We start from the raw sequence: 17,307 nt of genomic DNA on the forward strand, positions 1-17,307 counted from the left end.
GAGGGGTCTCCATTTCGGCGGGCAGTGGCCACGTTGTACATACATGCATTCATGCATGCTTATATGCATGCATACTGTCGTCTCCTCCTCCTCTCCACCGCACGGAAGAATGACTTCATGGGTTCGTTGCCCTCGCGTCTCCCGAATGCACGATCCCAGGGTTCTCGCCCCTAATCCACTCCGGCCTTATAGAGGTGCTCTCTTGACGGCCGTCACGTTTTTTTTTGTTTCCTCTATGGTCCAGGTGTTATAGTCCCAGCGGGGGAGGGGGGTGGCATTGTATCCTTCTTCTGCCTTTCTTCTAAAGAAATATACAAAGCATAGGCATTAATAACCAATGCCAAGAGTTCATAGGATGGTGTAAAATAAAAATAAACTGTACGACAGCTTAAATATGAAAATGGTCAATTTTAGTAGTGTTGATTTTGTTACCTTCTACTTACGTTTCATTTATCGTTGGCATAACTTCCGTCGTAGGACTGTATCTCTATTTACATAAATATTTTCTTTTCCCAGATTACCTTTCACTGATATGTGAATATCTCTCACTCCAAATTTTTAGCGTTTTCACTATTTATTTGATGGCACGTTATAAGTAGAATTTAGCGACGAAATATTAAGGTAAGCTCATGCCCAGAAAGTCAGATTTTCAAAGTTGACTGGATCCATCACAATAATTACTCCATACGTCATGTTTGAAATTCACTTCGGAGCGTTTTTCATTAAAAATAATCAAAATTCTTGCCATTAAAGAAAATTGGGGAAAAATGAAGAATCCCTTTTGTTAGGAATTTTCCTGTTGCATATATTTAAGGTGCGGTTGGGCCGTGACATTTTAGTTTTCCATGATTGAAAAAAATGCGGGGTCGCTAAGTAAGTGTCGTAGGTCTCATGTTTATTCACACCAGATTGGAATGTCGCGTAGAAAATTTAAAGTATATTCGCATTGTTAACTAATGAAAGAGTGTGTTCGAAATCAATACAAAACTTTAATTTATTATTATTATTAACGGTGGTCCAGAAAGAAGAAAGAAAGTGTCAGAAAGGTGTTTGATGAATCCAATACGCACTGCTTCGTTTCTCAGATCTCAGATACGCACTGCTTCGTTTATCGTCTTTCGATAATAAAGATATACTCAAGAACCTTGAATTACATTGAACCATTCTTTAACTCCACATGCTTCCTGCTTCATTTCGTTCTTTCCAACTTGCATATTCGATTCCTACCTCTACTTCGCTTAAACAAACGTATTTCCGGCTATCATATCATGTCTTCAACGTTTTACTCGTATCGTCATTAAATATGCTCTGCATCCACTTTTCCTGTTTTTTTTATTTCTTCCAACAGCCTTCTCTCCTCACATACCTATTATTTCTAAGGTCCGGGGTTCTTATTCCGGTCTATTCGTTGCATTTTCCCGAACATTTTTCCTGCCATATTTTTTTCACAGCCTCTGCCTAGGGTTCTTAGAAGCGTCCATGTGTCTTTCTATGCGCATGTGCTCGTGCTGACGCCTACATAGGTGCTCTCTTGTTTTGTTTATAGGTGAGGAACGTATGTGGGTGTATGCATATGTGTGTTATATATATATATATATATATATATATATATATATATATATATATATATATATATATTTATTTATTTATTTATTTATATTTATATATGTATGTATGTAAATGCTAATCCGCAACCTGTACATGTCTCAGACTGCTCAGGTGCGAGTGGGGAACGGAGAGTCAAGTTGGGCAGTGTTTAGAAGAGGTGTAAGGCAGTGTTGCCCATGATAACCGGTGCTGTTTAACTTAAGGTTAATGTGTAGGAAATTGTTAAAGAGGCATGGGAAGAACTGGAGGCAGGAATGAAAGTCAGGGGGCAATTCGTAAAATCAGTTAGGTTTCCTGATGACCAAGGTCTTGCGTAGCGTAGCCCCAGGCGTAAGTGATGAAAAAGCTGAGGCTCTACTCAAAGTAATTGGGTCTGAAAACGAGAAATAGCAGTGAGAAAACCATTTTCTGGGGCGTGAATTAACGAGATGGTTCAATTAACAAAGACTGCTGAGAAAAAGATCCATAGAAGACAGGATCTTACAAAATCTGTAGTTGGAGACGATGGATGGAAATAAAGTGAACAGATTGACAAAGAGATTAGGTATATCCCGAGGAGTGTGAGAAAAGTAACTGGTGCACACCTGATCAGTACGTAAAAAAGAAGAAACAGATGGATTAGCCAACATGAAGACAATAAATTCGCGGGGAGCATAATGGCAGAGCAAAAAAATGGAAAACCCAGAAGAGTGACCAGCGACCATCGAGTGAGCATTCATGAATGCCCAATTAGGGGCATCAATGAGATTAGGAACTGCGTGACACAAGGATGGTTGGAAGTTACCATTCGGAGATATAGGTAAAAATAACGATCTGCGGCTGTTAATCGACGGATTGAAGAAATAACTTGCCAGAACCCCAGCCCGGTGTGTCTGCCGTCAAAATTGAAAGATCGATGACTTTCTGAATGATGAACGCTTAACGTCGTACATTGTCAACATCAGTATTTCAATCCCATGATTTCTTTACTGCAGCCTTCCATTCTTCTATATTCAGTGATAATTCCCTCACCTCCTGATGTCTGCCCTCCATTACGTCCATCTTAACATGTCCTGTGTAATTGTCCCTTGGTCTTCCTAGTGTATCTTCCTTCCCTTCAATTTTCACTTCTACGTATTATGTTTCCAATTAATGCATAAAGCCCTAAGGTGTGTCCAATGAAACCATCTAGTTTTTCTTTTCAAATATTGGTAGAACAAAGACCAGCAATTCCACAATTTATCACACGGCCATGGTTTCGCTCCTTCGCTGCGTCATCAGATCATCATCAGGTTTTTCCGTAAAATTCTCCGTATGGTTTTTTCCTCTTCCGCTCTTCTATATACTTCCTCGTTCCTCATTTTGTCTGTCCATTTAATCTTCTGCATTCTCCTCCAATTCCGTGTTTCAAAGGCTTCTATTCTTCTCCGGCCCACTTTTTCAATGTTTCTAGGGATATCGTGGAAACATTGGTGACGACTATGTACTTATTGGTTACAGGGCGCTACTTTGGGCCACACCGCCGGTTTTCGAAACGTACTGTTCGTACTCATGGAACCAAAGTCGTCCCTTACTGGTCGAATTCACGTAAGGGGCGCACGCACTCAAGTCAAACAAATGCCCCAACCATAGACTTATTTATTTCTTAATGTGCACAATATTAAAGGCATAATCAAATTAGTTTCTTCTAGTGTGTATCTAGTTAATACTGTTTCACGAAGCGTTTATCTTTGTAGCAATCATTATCTTCTGTCGTTAACCACAGCTTTCACCCCAACTACATCCATGCAGTGTGAAGTTTGAGTTTTTTATAATTCCATATACTTCCACATTTCCGTATGATTTCAAATGATTCACATTACCATTTAATAATATAATATGGAAATGTGAACCATTGGCTCATTTTTTAATGAATGCGTTTACTATTTAAGTAATGGAGACTTCTATTTATTGTAAAATTGCGTAACACGCCTTTCATTTTGTTCAATATTTATAGAAAAAAATTATTCTTTTTTCCGTGTCAAAATTGATTAGTCCTTGATGTCATGAAAAGAGAGGGTATCGATGAGGAACAAGGATATACAACTCACTCTAGGGAACATCAAACCAAATGTTGAGTTTTGGCCACTCCGTATTCACGTGGAGAAAATGTCAAGTATTTTTATGTAATTTTTTCCGCGCACCCTAGGAATGTATTCTTCGATCGCGTTAAAGCCTCGAACGGCTTAAAAATAACGATGTCGACAATGCCGGAGGGCTGATCTTTCTCACCCATGCCCAAGCACTCGTGTTGATTACCACCCGTGCCTACTCCAGTTCTCATCATCCCCTCGGTGGTTTGAATTTTGTAGATTCTTCGGCTCCACCATCCCGTCGCTGGCAAAAGTGGGAGAAATCAATATAATCACCGCACTGGCGGATTGCAGAGCCCAGCTTGTTACAAACTGGCCAGTTTTTTTCTTCTGTATCCGTCTTCAAACGGTTCGACGGCAGTTCTACAGAAAAAAAGTGACGTTTTCATTTCGAGCCCCGCAGCACAAATACAGTGCGGTTCTCTCAGTGCTCGCCCTCTTCGGACGGGTGTGGTGGACGTATTTGCGTGGGTGGTGTGTGTACAGATTCGTGGATTCCCTCTTACCTTTTATCGAGCCTCCACCTTCAACGGTGCAACATTCCGGCCTAGTTCCCAGCACGTGTCCTCCCTCATACCCCCCGCCTCGCGTCCTCCCCCATACTCCAACCACTCCCACTTACCACTACTCCTTCGCTCTTTTTTTAAGCTTCGGCAATCGATGGAGCGGGTTCAAAGTGCCCCCTACTCCCTCTCTCTCTCTCCTTTCTTCCTCTTCGTCCCTCCTCCCACCGACGCGGCCTCTGTACACGCTCGCTCCTCCCCGTGGTTCGCTTGCGGCGGTAACCGCGCTGTTTTCCTTCTCTCCCTCCGCAGTCCCTTCCCCTTTAAGTTCCAGCGGTAACCGTCCTCGTTGCCGAGAGTGACACGTTTTTCGTGCAGCGTTTCGAAAAATGTGAGCGTGATCGCGCGAGAGAGAAAGAAGCGAGAGCGATGACTTCTTCCTCAGCCTCTGTCCTCCACGTGGATGTGATATTTTTGTAAAATATGGGCGTTCGTAATTATTTCGTCGTTAGCCGTCAGAGCGCACGCTGCGGAGAGATGCGCCGTCTCTGTTTTTTTTGGACCAAGTGGCTGAGTGAAGGTTTTTTCGAGATTCGTCGCTCGCGCTCTCTTTCTCATCCCTCCCCCGCCCCCCAAATTCTCCTCTCTCATTTATTTTTCCTTCCGACTTCCAATTTCTGCCCATTAGTATTATCCCTCTCTCTCTCTCTCATTTTTTCCCTCCGTGATGAATCTCTCCCCCGGGACTGGAGGGAACTCCACCGGAACAGGCGCTCACTTGATTATTTCTCTTTCGAGCTTCTTGAAATTGCAAATGAGGTTGCTTATCATCCACCTAGGACCCAAAAATAAGGAGCATTCTCCGTACAGTGGCTGGACACACCGGCGGATAAAATGGGAATGCGTCATGGGCGGGATTAACATTGGGTCTTACAACAAGTTATTTTCAAGCGCCCGTTTCGTTGCTTAATCGTAGGGATTTGCTCAATTAGAATTCGTCGTAATCATAAGTTTTGTGGGTCGTGTGCAATCACCTATATCAATAACTGCGACGGATACTTAGCAGGCAGAATACCGAGGTAGTTGGAGACTTGATTACTGAAGTACCTACTTCAGTCGGTAATTTTTTCTCGAAATTTCTAAGATCTTCAATGGCATGATAGAATTGGCCTTGGGTACTTTTAGTTTTGGTTGGGTATTGCTTGGCATTCATATGGCTATTTTTATATTATATATTATATTTGTCAGTTTCGAACCTCAATACGGAGCATGAACAAGTGTACCCAGAGGGAATCAAGTCCAGTTTAGGATAGAAACTACTTAACTGTCATAAAAACTTTTACAACTAAGTATCCTTAGATGATGAAAATAAGAACTCGAACAAATATTGCCGAATAACGTCTAGTAGCTTATAAACCTAATTTGATCTGCAAAAAGTTATTTGCCATTCATTCACGTCATATGCTGCCCTAATGTCCATCGTGAAATGGTCGTTTGTGATCAAGAAAGGTTTATAAAAGTTGTTCCTGAACGAAGTGCATGATTTGATCTTAGGAGCAGTTTTATCCCTTATTCACCAATCCATATGCAGAAATCTTACTTCATCAAAATACACAATAAGAAAAATTTCTTGAAATTGAGATTAAGTTATGCCACAATAATTAATAATGCCACAATACCATTAATTCTGTCAATGTATTTTGTAGGCCGTTAGTGGTTCCCCATTCAGAAAACAGCAGCAAGATGTTTTCTGTCATCATGTTCAATTTAGTTTCACTTCGCCTCTGAAACTAGCACCCTTTAATGTACTGAGATATCATTGGGGTTTTGCAATATTTTGCCCTCGGTATGATGTTTTTTTCGAGGTGGGTACGGTAATTTATTATTTTTATTGGGATGAGGAGGGTGTGGTAGTCCAGCGAGTAGAGCGTAACTGACCGGAGGGGTCAATTTCGATTCCAGGTGATGCATCTGGACACCTTCAGCTTCACCATATCTCTTATCGGTTTTTTCGGGTACCAGATCATCCTTCAGCTGGAACACCACAGACTAAACAAGGAAGGGAACAACCCCCCCCCCCCACCTTTACCCTGATGTGTAAATTTCACTCGTTGGGCATAGTGTTAGTTTAGTATTTACCTCACCTGTCAAACCAACCTTCGGGTTGTTTGCTGTGGGTTTGTTGGATTTATTGGACGAGTTGATACTGATCGATTTTTTCAGCCTAACTTATAAAACTTTGTTATATCAATAGAAACGATAAAATTATCTATCCGCATAAAGTGATTTAAAAATCCCCTTTGAGCACACACATCGAGAATATTATTCCTTTCGATATCATTTATTTTCAATCGATGTAGTTCAAAGATCAGAGGGGCCCTGCACTAATCAACATATTAGAAAAGTGTCATCAACGTACGAATAGCTAGTTCATCAGACCCTTTCGAATATGCGGCCCCAGGTCCCATCAGTGATCTTGACGAGATCTCTTTGTTTCCTTTCGGCATTGCGTCCATTTCGCTCGTTCTGTTTTTTCCACTCCAATCTACTCTGTGTCATCTGCTGTCCGTCCAATGCTCCTCTCCCCAACCCTCCAGCAGTCCAGTCCCAAGAGCCCACTTCCCCTATTCCTTCCGCCGATCCTTTCACTTCCCCCCCCGCCAAGAATCGTCGCTGCTGTGTTTTCTTTAACGAATTAAATGGCAAACATCCATTCCCTTTCGTTTCTCAGGCATATCCCTGTCCAATTGTTTCCATTTAGATACCGACCTCGAGGATTGTTTTCAATTGACATCGTATTCCTTCTTGATCTACTTCGAAGATTCTTTCATCTCTACGTAGGCTCTAGTGATTGTTTTCCTCTTCTGCAGCGTTAATTCCATTCGCCCCACCAATTGGTTCTTCAACTTTTCGTGCTTGTTTTTCGAGGGAGTAGAAGGTTTTGCTGGTGAATTTTTCTGCCTCGGGATCTTAATCTCAAAGAGAAAATCAGTGTTGTATTTACTTTTGGTATATGGCGACAAAGGTCGGCATTTCACTCGATATCAATGATTGACGAATTGAAAGGAGCCTGATTGTTCACGGACCCATGAAAGACCCTCGGGCCTTCTAAGACCGGGTGAGCTCTCGAGTCTAGCATGAGAATGGATATTGGGGATAGAATCGAAATCAATTCGGACCATTGTTCCAAAACTTTCTCAACCGAGTGGCCGTCTTTCAGAACTGAGGTAGTAAATGCAAAGTTTGCTCTCATGAAAAATGAAATCAGAACTTTTAGAGAATGTGGTTTTAAATTAGTTTCAGACTGGCCGGGCCAAGCATATAAAACGCTTTGACGTTGTCCAGCCAGGGTGGGATAGACTCCGAACTCTGATTACGACGAGTTCCAATTACAACTAATTCCACAAAATCGTGTATTTGAGGTAAATGTGCATTACTTATGGACACGAGTTGTAATGAAATGTAATGATGAAAAACTTGTGGATAAAGCGTGGTTCTTGCCCTATGGAAAATATTGAAACAAAATCCTAAACGCAAGAGGGCCTGGAATAACTTTTATGGCTATTCCATGGTGAAGACTTGGACATGCCAATCAAGGACCAATTTAGCTTATACCGCAAAGGTTAATTTATAACTCTTTTCATACTTCGAATTATGTTCTTCTGTCTGAAAAAAAATTACTTAATATTATAATTGGCGGCGAAAATCCCATTCTTTGGAGTAGGGTAATCCCTTGCTCTGGTATAGTGGAATGAAATTGGTTGGATGGTAGGTGTTCTTGACCAATTGAACCTCTACATCTACTGCTGCGGAGTAATGAATTAGGTCAAGGCCCGTGGGAAATACAGTTCTTATTCGGAGGTTGGCTTGTTTATAGTGGGGGAATGTTTACTCCTTCCTCTTTCATCCCACCAAAGGATACCCGTAGAACTCTCCCACGCGAAGCGGTCAGTGTATTTGAGAAATGAAGCAAACATCCCGTGTTTCTTCCCACGATAGAAAAATGGAGAGGTTTTATCTCGCGAGAAATCAGTGTTAACGGTAGTCGTGCCTTGGTAAGTGTGCTATGAAATTATTCCGCGCCAAGTTGCCATTGTTGAAAAACGTGAAAAGCAGAACAATGGTAACATTAAGTTTTCGAAATTATAAACTTAAATTTTTCCTTAATTTCGTACTTCAAAGGAGGGATCAATATGTTTAGGATTATTGGACTGACTACGAACATTTTCCTGTCGTAAATATAACTAGGATAACGCCCAGGAACTTGAAAGATGCATCGACGTCAAGTTAAATTTTTGGTCAACAGAAAAATCCTTTAATTTCGCCACTGGTTCAAGCATCCTCCATGCTTGGACCTTAGACTGTCTGGTAGTATAAATCTCACGTTAAAGGGCAAGTTTAGAATTAATTTCTCACCAGTCGTGTGTTCCACGTAAATCAGGATTGATTCAAGTCTAGAAGAAATGCCTAAAAAACTGGGAAATCAAATACAGGGTGCGCTCCGAAAGTAATGCAATTATTTTTTTATAAAGTAATTTATCGAACAGATTTGCACGAACACTTGAAATTCTTCAAAGTTCCTTGCGCCTCTAAAATTATTTTCCATGACCCGTACGCACCCTGAAAGGCGTCTTCGGGGACCTCTCGCAAGGTCTTCATCACGGCTGATTGGATCTCTTCTATGGACGGAAAACGGGTGCCTCAGGGCTGCCTGAGGGGGCAAAAAGAAGTCTGTTGGGGCGACGTCAGGACTATGGGGGGGGGGCAGCGTTGGCACCTGGTGTTTGGCCAGGAACTCGTGGACTCATAGTGCGTTGTGGCAAGGCTCGTTGTCGTGATGGAGTTGCCAGGTAGCGGAGATGTCTTTTCTCATCCTGATGGCCCTTTTTCGGAGTCTTTCTAGCACATCCACCTAGTAGACAGCGTTAAATATCTGTCTTTGAGGAAAAAACTCCTTATGGACCACTCCTTTACTGTCGAAAAAGACGATGAGCATTGCTGTCACTTTTGATTTGCTCATTCTGGCCTTTTTTGGGCATGGGGGACTGGTTCATGTGCCACTCAGAGCTTTGACGTTTTGTTTCTGGGTCGTATTCAAAAACCCAGGTTTCATCATCAGTGATGACGTTGTCCAAATCAGTTTCATTTTCAATATGTTGCAAAAGTTCAGATGCATGTATTCAGCAATAAGTTGTTTATCAATCCAATATTAGTAAGATAAAATGAAGTGCATGTAATGGAATGTTTGTCAAGTGCCTGGGGATTATAAGCAATTAGACATTATCCCTGTAAATGTTACACAATCTATGATCGGAAATGCTAGTATGCTCAAGTAAAATGAGCTTTTATTGATATGATTGATATGTATAATGGAGTTTCTTTATGGAAGCATCTGATGAGTTTTCCCTAATCTTAAGTCTCACTAGCGATAAAGTGTAGAGACATCTTAGTTTTTTTTTGCTTTTCCATAGTTATTTCATAAAATGTACAGGTATACCTACTATTAATGTATTTCCTTCTCTTTTCAGATATACTTGCATTTAAGGTGGCATACAAATCCCGCAGAGCAAAGGTGGATCGTCAGAATCTTATTCATTGTTCCCATCTACGGCTTCTATTCTTGGGTGTCACTCCTTTTCTTCAATTCAGAGTCTTATTATGTATATTTCTTCACTGTTAGAGATTGCTATGAAGGTAAGCCATTAATTTCTCATTATCTTGCTAATCTATATATTTACAGTCTGAATGAGACTGAGCATAACAATGTAAATATGATGATTGTTAGTGTAGAAGGAGACTTAATTATCATTGGTATAAAATTAAAAATGACATAATTGACACATTTTTTTATTTTATTTTTCATTTTTACAGCCTTTGTGATCTATAGCTTCTTAAGCTTATGTTATGAATATTTGGGTGGGGAAGGCAACATAATGAGTGAAATACGAGGAAAACCAATTAGGTGAGTTCTCTTCTCTTGTTCCATCTCTCACTTGTTTTGATCTTGGAATAGTAAACCGTATTTTGGAGTTAACATTATCATTGCTTTTTCTGCTTGCCAGTATTAGCCCCATTGTTATTATGTATGCATGTACTTGTAATTCACTTTTATGCATATTTTACGTAGCCACAATCAAGAGGAAATTTTATTGTTGATTGGGGTTGATGCAGGACTCTTAAGAAAAAAATTGTTATAGCTTTGAATAGGTTCTTATTAGGAGAAAGGTCAGCTTATTCAGTCGGAAAATGATGTATAAGTAACTAAGTGAACAAACTCCACTCACTCATCCAAACTCTACTCTACTCATCCAAATAATTACCCATGAACCAATAACTTATGATTATTCCTCTTATAATGAGAAGCTAATTAACTTTTAAGGAGATATACGAGGAAAATTTTAATTTGTGAAAGTTTAGCCGCAGTTTTTTTTCCTAACTCTTCATTAAACATAATTTTCTTTATTCAGATCAAGTTGCATGTATGGAACATGCTGTCTATCTGGGAAAACGTATACAATTGGTTTTCTCCGATTCTTCAAGCAAGCAACTCTGCAGTTCTGCATTGTGAAGCCCATAATGGCATTTGTGGTCATCATTCTTCAATCGTTTGGGAAATACAGGGATGGTGATTGGAGGTGAGTGCGGTTATATAGAATGAATATATTTATTTCTAATTTATGCATATTAAATGTATAATATGTTTTTTTATATTATTATTTATGATGTACACGTTCATGTATGTACACCTACATGCAAACATACACATATATATTTTTATCATGACAGGTATTCTAACAATATTACTTTCTAGAGGTTAGTTGCATTTTTTGCCAAAACAGTCTGCTGCAAGGGAATCCTGTGGAACTCCTTACTACATGCATTTGTTCAAATATTGCATTTAAGTTGTTTAATATTATGTGAAATGAGTAATCTTTTTGGGTGTTTTAGGTCAATACAAATAAAAAGTAATATTCTAAGTATGATCACCAGCATTCCCGATCATAGTTGAACATAATTGAAATAATGAGACATGCTTAGATAGTAGTTGGTTGATCTGGTGGTACTTTTAAGTTTACCCTAATCAGAGTTGAATTTGTACTGGTTTTACTTAGTGTGCATATAATTCTGTATTTTAAAAAAATTTAATTGAATTGATGCAGCTTTTGTTTAAATTTTGGCTTCATGTGCATGCACCAATAACCCTCTTTGAAATCATCGCTCAATTAAATGGTTCCTCTGCTCATCAAATAGCATGTACATAATATGTTATGTCATATAATCTCAGGTACCTATATTATTTAAGAAATTAACAGATCTCTTAAGGAGGGCTCTAATGTATAAGTTTGAGAGTCTAGTGTATCTTCATCAAAAAACTCAAAAATCACTCTACTAAATGTGTAATATAATGTAGGCATTATGCCTTATGTACATACTATTTGATAAGCAGGGGAAGCATTTAATTGAGTGATAATTTCAAAGAGGGTTATTGGTGCATGCACATGAAGCAAAAATTCAAACAAAAGCTGCATCAATTCCATTACAATTCATTCTCTGATGGACCTTCAAGGGATATGGATGTGCTTTTAAGCAGCGTATTAGTGACCGCTAGAAGGCACACTCCCGTGGGTGAAATGGGAAAGGGCATGGCGGTTGATGTGAAGTGTATTATTTGCCGGAGAAAATTGAGAAATGGAGTCCAGTGTAGTGGATGTTGCTGTTGGTACCATCTGAATTGCTCTAAGAGTAAACTGGAGGATTGTATGAGTGACAAATAGCAGTGCAGTGAGTGCAAAAGTCAGAAGAATCGAAGTAGTTTAGAAGAAGAAGAGGAGGTCATTGAAAAGCTGCTAGCAGATTTAAACATCGCTCGAAAGACGATTTTCAGCCTTTCTGCTGAAAATGAGGAACTGAAAGCATTATTGGCAGAGATAAGGCGGTGGGTAAAACAACCAGTCGGAGTTGATTTCCACTTCATCCAAAAGTGTGATTAGAGGAAACAGGAAGATGTAAGACCGACCAGAAAGAAAACAAGCTCATGTGATGCAGATGCCGAACGTGCAGGAGGAATACGGGAAAGCATCCTACAGAAAGAGCAGCTAACAAAGCAAGGAGATTGAAGTAAGGGTAGGCTGAATAAATATGATACCAAAGAGAGAAGATATTCCAATGAGGAGGGACAGAGTGTCATGGGAGGGGATGACTCGTGGTGATCCAGGGTTACCCAAAGTGAAAATAATTGGTAATAATATATTTTGTCAGAGATTGTTGCGAAAGTATCAATGAAGGCATTCAGTGTTTTCTGGGGATAAGAGTGGAACAATTGGACTGTAAAATAATTAATATGAATAGGGAAGGTGATGAAAGTGTTTTCATAATTCATGTAGGGACCAACGACGTAAAAAGTGCTAAGTCAGATGACCATCTAATAGGTTTTGTTTGGGAATTGGCAACCTTAGCCAAAAATAAGTTCAAAAGTGCTCAAATTGTCATTAGTGGAATTCTTCGTAGAAGGGACATAAATTTGAGAGAATTGACGGCATAAATGAAGGAATAGAGTGGGTTTGCGTGCAACAAGGTCTGATATTTGTGAACCTGGATTGTTGGGTGAGTGACAGGTACGTGGGCACTGATGGAGTGCATTTAAACTGGAAGGGATCCCTGGTTATGTCTAATCTGTTTAAAAATGTCGCCCCAACCTGTAATGGGCCCAAGAGGTGGACCTCTCAAGACAGAAGGGAAGGAAGGTAAGGGCTTGATAGTTTTGCAGGTTAACTGCTGAAGTATTCTAAATAAAGCATGTCATTTTGAGACGTTAGTTGATGCATGTAATCCAGATATTGTGATAGGCCCGGAGTCATGGCTAAGTGATCACATTATGTCAAACAAGATTTTTCCTCAAAATTTGGCCATTTACAGAAGGGATAGGGATGGCTGTGGAGGAGGGATATTCATAGGCATAGATAAAAACCTAATAAGTACGTTGGAAATGGGTAAGTGGTGGGCAGAATGAAGAAGAAATCTGGGAGACATTCAAGCAGATAATGGAGGAGGGATTAAATGAATTTGTCCTGAAAAAAATTCTTAAAGAAAATACCGACTCCGAGTCCTACAACAGCTGCAACATCAGATCCTTGAAGAAAAAACTAAGAGTGATTCACAAAAAAATGGGTTGAGACCTTGGAATGGCTCATAAATTACGAAATATTAGCTCATGAATTAAATAGAGAAAAGAAAATAGCCAAAGAAACTTTCTTACAGAACATAATCTCGAAAGATAATGGAAATAAATTTTTTAAGTACCTGCGGAGGAGGAAAGACAACAGGGAAAACAGAACAGCTTTAAAAAAAGAGGATAGAACACTAATCGTAGATGATAAGGAAAAGGCATTTAACAATTGATATGCAAGTGTATTAAAGGGGATGATAAACGAAATGGATTCTGTAGATACATCTCAGAGTTGGCAAGGAGGCAAAAAAATATTAAATACTGAAAGTATTAAAATGATAAGCGCAGAAATTTATGAAAAAATTAGGAAAATTAGGGCAAATAAATCAAAAGGGCCAGATGATATTTCAATTGCCTTGTTTAAATTGGGTGGTGGTGTAGTTTCAAATTATATAAATCATTTATTCAATGTTACCTTAAACAAGAATGCCCTGCCACATGCTTGGAAGGAGGCCTATGTTATGCCATTTTGGTGAATTTCTTTTTTTTTTTATAGAGATCGGTGTTTGTAAGTTTCCTTTGAGTGTATTTTTTTCTGACTGATTTATTTATTATCTTAGGTGATATTAATTGGATTTGAGATGTCATGTTATTTTTCCAAGGCAAGTTTGATTGTAATACTTGGGACTTGTGGCTCCTGAAATTGTCTATTTGCACATGTGAGTTTTAATAATAATAATGATTACATATTTTTCAAATACAGAATAATATGTACACTAAGTAAAAGCACTACAAATACAGTCAACTTTGACCAGGGTTTACTTAAAAGCACCGCCAAATGAACTACTATGTAAATGCTAGGATGAATAACTAGTCGAAGCATTTTTCCACTTGATAATTTTTTTTTTAATTTTACGACTGGGGTTTCGATGTATTACATCATCATCAGGTCAGTAATACATCGAAACCCGGTTGTAAAAAAAAATTATCTAGTGGAAAAGTGCTTCGACTAGTTATTTATTATGTTCGACTTGCACCACATCACGCCTGAGTTAAAAACAATATTGTACAAATTTAATAAAAAAGTTAGGCAATGAGAGCTTTCTCAGAAGGATGCATACTTAGTTGAACTATTTTTGAACCTTCATCTATGTTATCTCTTGCCTCAATGATAATTTTTCTTTCAATTACAGTCCAGATGGAGGCTACTTGTATGTCACACTGGTATATAATGTTTCAGTGTCATTAGCTCTATATGGACTCTTCCTCTTCTATTTTGCGACACGAGAACTCCTCACCCCATTTGAGCCTATTCTCAAGTTTTGTACTGTCAAGTCTATCATCTTTCTGTCTTTTTGGCAAGGTAAGTAGATTAATGCTAGCCATGATATTCATTGACTGTTGTTTTTTTATTATTTGGTAGTAATTCTATTGGGTTAAAGTAGTTGTTAGTAACATATAAATTACATGAGGAATTATTTTCCTGTAATACTGAATTTATTTTTTAGGAATCTCATGGTTAAAATGTTTTTGAATATTCATGTATTTGTAGAATTTATGATTGTTATTTCTAATTAGTTCTCAGAAACTACCATTTGTTGTGATTGTTATTTAAAAACCCCTTCAGGTAAAGAGTGTAATTTTAAATTCATTCAAAATTCGCATTGGGTAATGAAATGGGCGCAGCTCGTAACCCTATAGTGTAAATACAATATCGATTCCTCTAATGACAGACCAACAACTGTAATATCTCTAAGATTTCAACTGGCTCTGGCAGTTAAGGGATGGACCCTGATTGGTAGAAAAACATGCCATTCCTTGCATAGATAGTGATTTGTCAACCACAGCCACAGCTGCCGGCAACACTCCTATATTACCCTTGCAGAACTTTTGTAATGCTCCTTTTTTTTATTTTCTCTGCAGGTGTCCTGCTGGCTGCCCTAGAGAAGGCAGAAGTGATAGCACCTATGCCTGGTGGTGGTGCCAGTGCTGGAACAGTATCCGCTGGATACCAAAACTTCCTTATTTGCTTAGAAATGTTTGTGGCGGCAGTTGCTTTGAGATATGCCTTTCCACATCATGTTTACTATGCCCAAGGTTGCAGGTTGACAGACTCCAGGGGAAGATCAGTCACAATGCAAAGCATCTCCAGCAGCCTTAAGGTGAAGTAACTTTAAAAAATGATCCTTTGCCTTTTATTTAATACCACTGCTCTACTGATTCACGAATGTGGCTTAATTTAAAGCAATAATGCAGCAGTCGAGTTGAAAGCACAGACATTCATACACTTATATTCAAAAGTGAAATAGAAAATGAATCTTGAGTATGATGTCAAAGAGCATTATTTTATGGATGGCAAATGGGCAGATGATATTGTCTGATTTTCCTAGTGTTTTCTGTTGTGGTATTTTTATGGCTCCATTTTTCTATTCAAGTTTTATCAGTGTGGCTATAGACAGAAAATCAGGATATTCTGTGGATTGGAAAAAAATGGGGAAAGGATAATGTTAATAATATCTTTGCCATTTTTTCTTAGATTTGTATAATTGAACAGAAATGAGTAATATTCATTAATGGCCCAGAACGTATTCTCTGTAATGCCAGATTGAAAATAATGATTGATGATAAATTCATGATAATGATAGCCCTCTAAGTTTAGCTACCTTATTGGTACCATGACCTAGGTATTACTCATTTACCAAATCATTTCATTTACTTTTCAGGAGACAATGAACCCGAAGGACATCATGACAGATGCCATCCATAATTTCCATCCTCAATATCAACAATACACTCAGTACAGTTCAGGTAAAAGATCAACATCATTCTTTTGGTGTTAATTATTCAGAATCAACACACTCTAAGAGGCAACCCATTTGTTCCCCGGACTACATTAAACTGCACTTACAAAAACTGTGCACTCTTTTAGGAAAATTTGCCTGAAGTTAATGAACTTGATCAGATTAAATGTTACAGCAACTTCGGTCATTATGTAAATGGTTACTTTAATTTATCCATAAAGGGAACTTTTTTCCAAAAATATAAACAACAATTTAATAATAAGGGCAATGATAAAATATGCTTTCCCATGTTTTAAGGGTTATTATTTCTAAAAGATAGATATGAGAACATGTTTCAACCACCTACATTCTTACTATAAAATTTATTTTTCTGTAAAAAAATACTTTGTCAAAGTGACTAGTGCCTCCCATTTTTGATGCCATTTTACTTGCATTTTAAGTTAGCGTATTCCCATCTCCAGCCAGGGCACTGCCATGGCTTCATGTTGTGTCATGTGATGGCTGAAAATTAATACTTCCCAACACCTGATAGACTTGGAAAAATTAATTCACTGAGCTTATACAGTTTTCTTGTATTCTCAAAGCAGTATTCTAGTACTACTAGTTTCAAGAATCGCTGTAAGTGTTTAGGGTAGCCAGGTAATAATGCATTACAGTAACATGCTGATTAATGAATAAATGAGATTTGTGTTATAGTTTTTCATAATATTTTTAGAGTGTATAATATGGGTAAGAATAGCAGAAAATGCCAAAGGCATTAAAACAGGTGCATTTATCATACACTGAAAACTATGAAAACATACAAAAATATTATTCTTTTTTACTCATGCAAAAATAGCTTCTGTTTACTGGACAAGTTTCTTGTTTTTCCTAGCATCTCTGTTCTTTTTTCTAAGGTAGCCTTTTGAAGGTTACATTTGGGCACTTTTTCCCTGCTCCTTTTTTGTCATTTTAATCCTAGCTTTGAAGCAAGGCTATGGTATATGGTGGCTTTTAAGTTTTTGTTGATGTCAAATAAAAGCCAGTTAAATTAATATCATGATATTCCCAAGCTTATTGGAACCTGAACCTGGATTTGAAATTTTTGTGTTTATCTTTAATTTTCTTTATATGTCAAG

At 38.4% G+C, this 17,307-nt stretch overlaps 1 protein-coding gene across 4 annotated transcripts in view; it reads left to right on the top strand.

Annotated features, from left to right (window-relative positions):
- The window catches only part of Tmep (Transmembrane endosomal protein), a 151,507-nt gene that overhangs the window by 113,221 nt on the left and 20,979 nt on the right, over nucleotides 1-17,307 (top strand). For all 4 annotated transcript variants that reach the window (XM_071591272.1, XM_071591275.1, XM_071591273.1 and 1 more), the window contains exons 3-8: nucleotides 9,751-9,916; nucleotides 10,094-10,184; nucleotides 10,690-10,857; nucleotides 14,582-14,751; nucleotides 15,312-15,550; nucleotides 16,112-16,196. In XM_071591272.1, coding sequence (XP_071447373.1) covers nucleotides 9,751-9,916; nucleotides 10,094-10,184; nucleotides 10,690-10,857; nucleotides 14,582-14,751; nucleotides 15,312-15,550; nucleotides 16,112-16,196 — 919 coding nt within the window. The remainder of the gene's footprint in view (nucleotides 1-9,750; nucleotides 9,917-10,093; nucleotides 10,185-10,689; nucleotides 10,858-14,581; nucleotides 14,752-15,311; nucleotides 15,551-16,111; nucleotides 16,197-17,307) is intronic.

This window comes from Hetaerina americana, unplaced genomic scaffold, assembly GCF_022747635.1.
Source record: "Hetaerina americana unplaced genomic scaffold, ioHetAmer1.1.p SCAF_1, whole genome shotgun sequence".
Taxonomy (NCBI): Eukaryota; Metazoa; Arthropoda; class Insecta; order Odonata; family Calopterygidae; genus Hetaerina; species Hetaerina americana.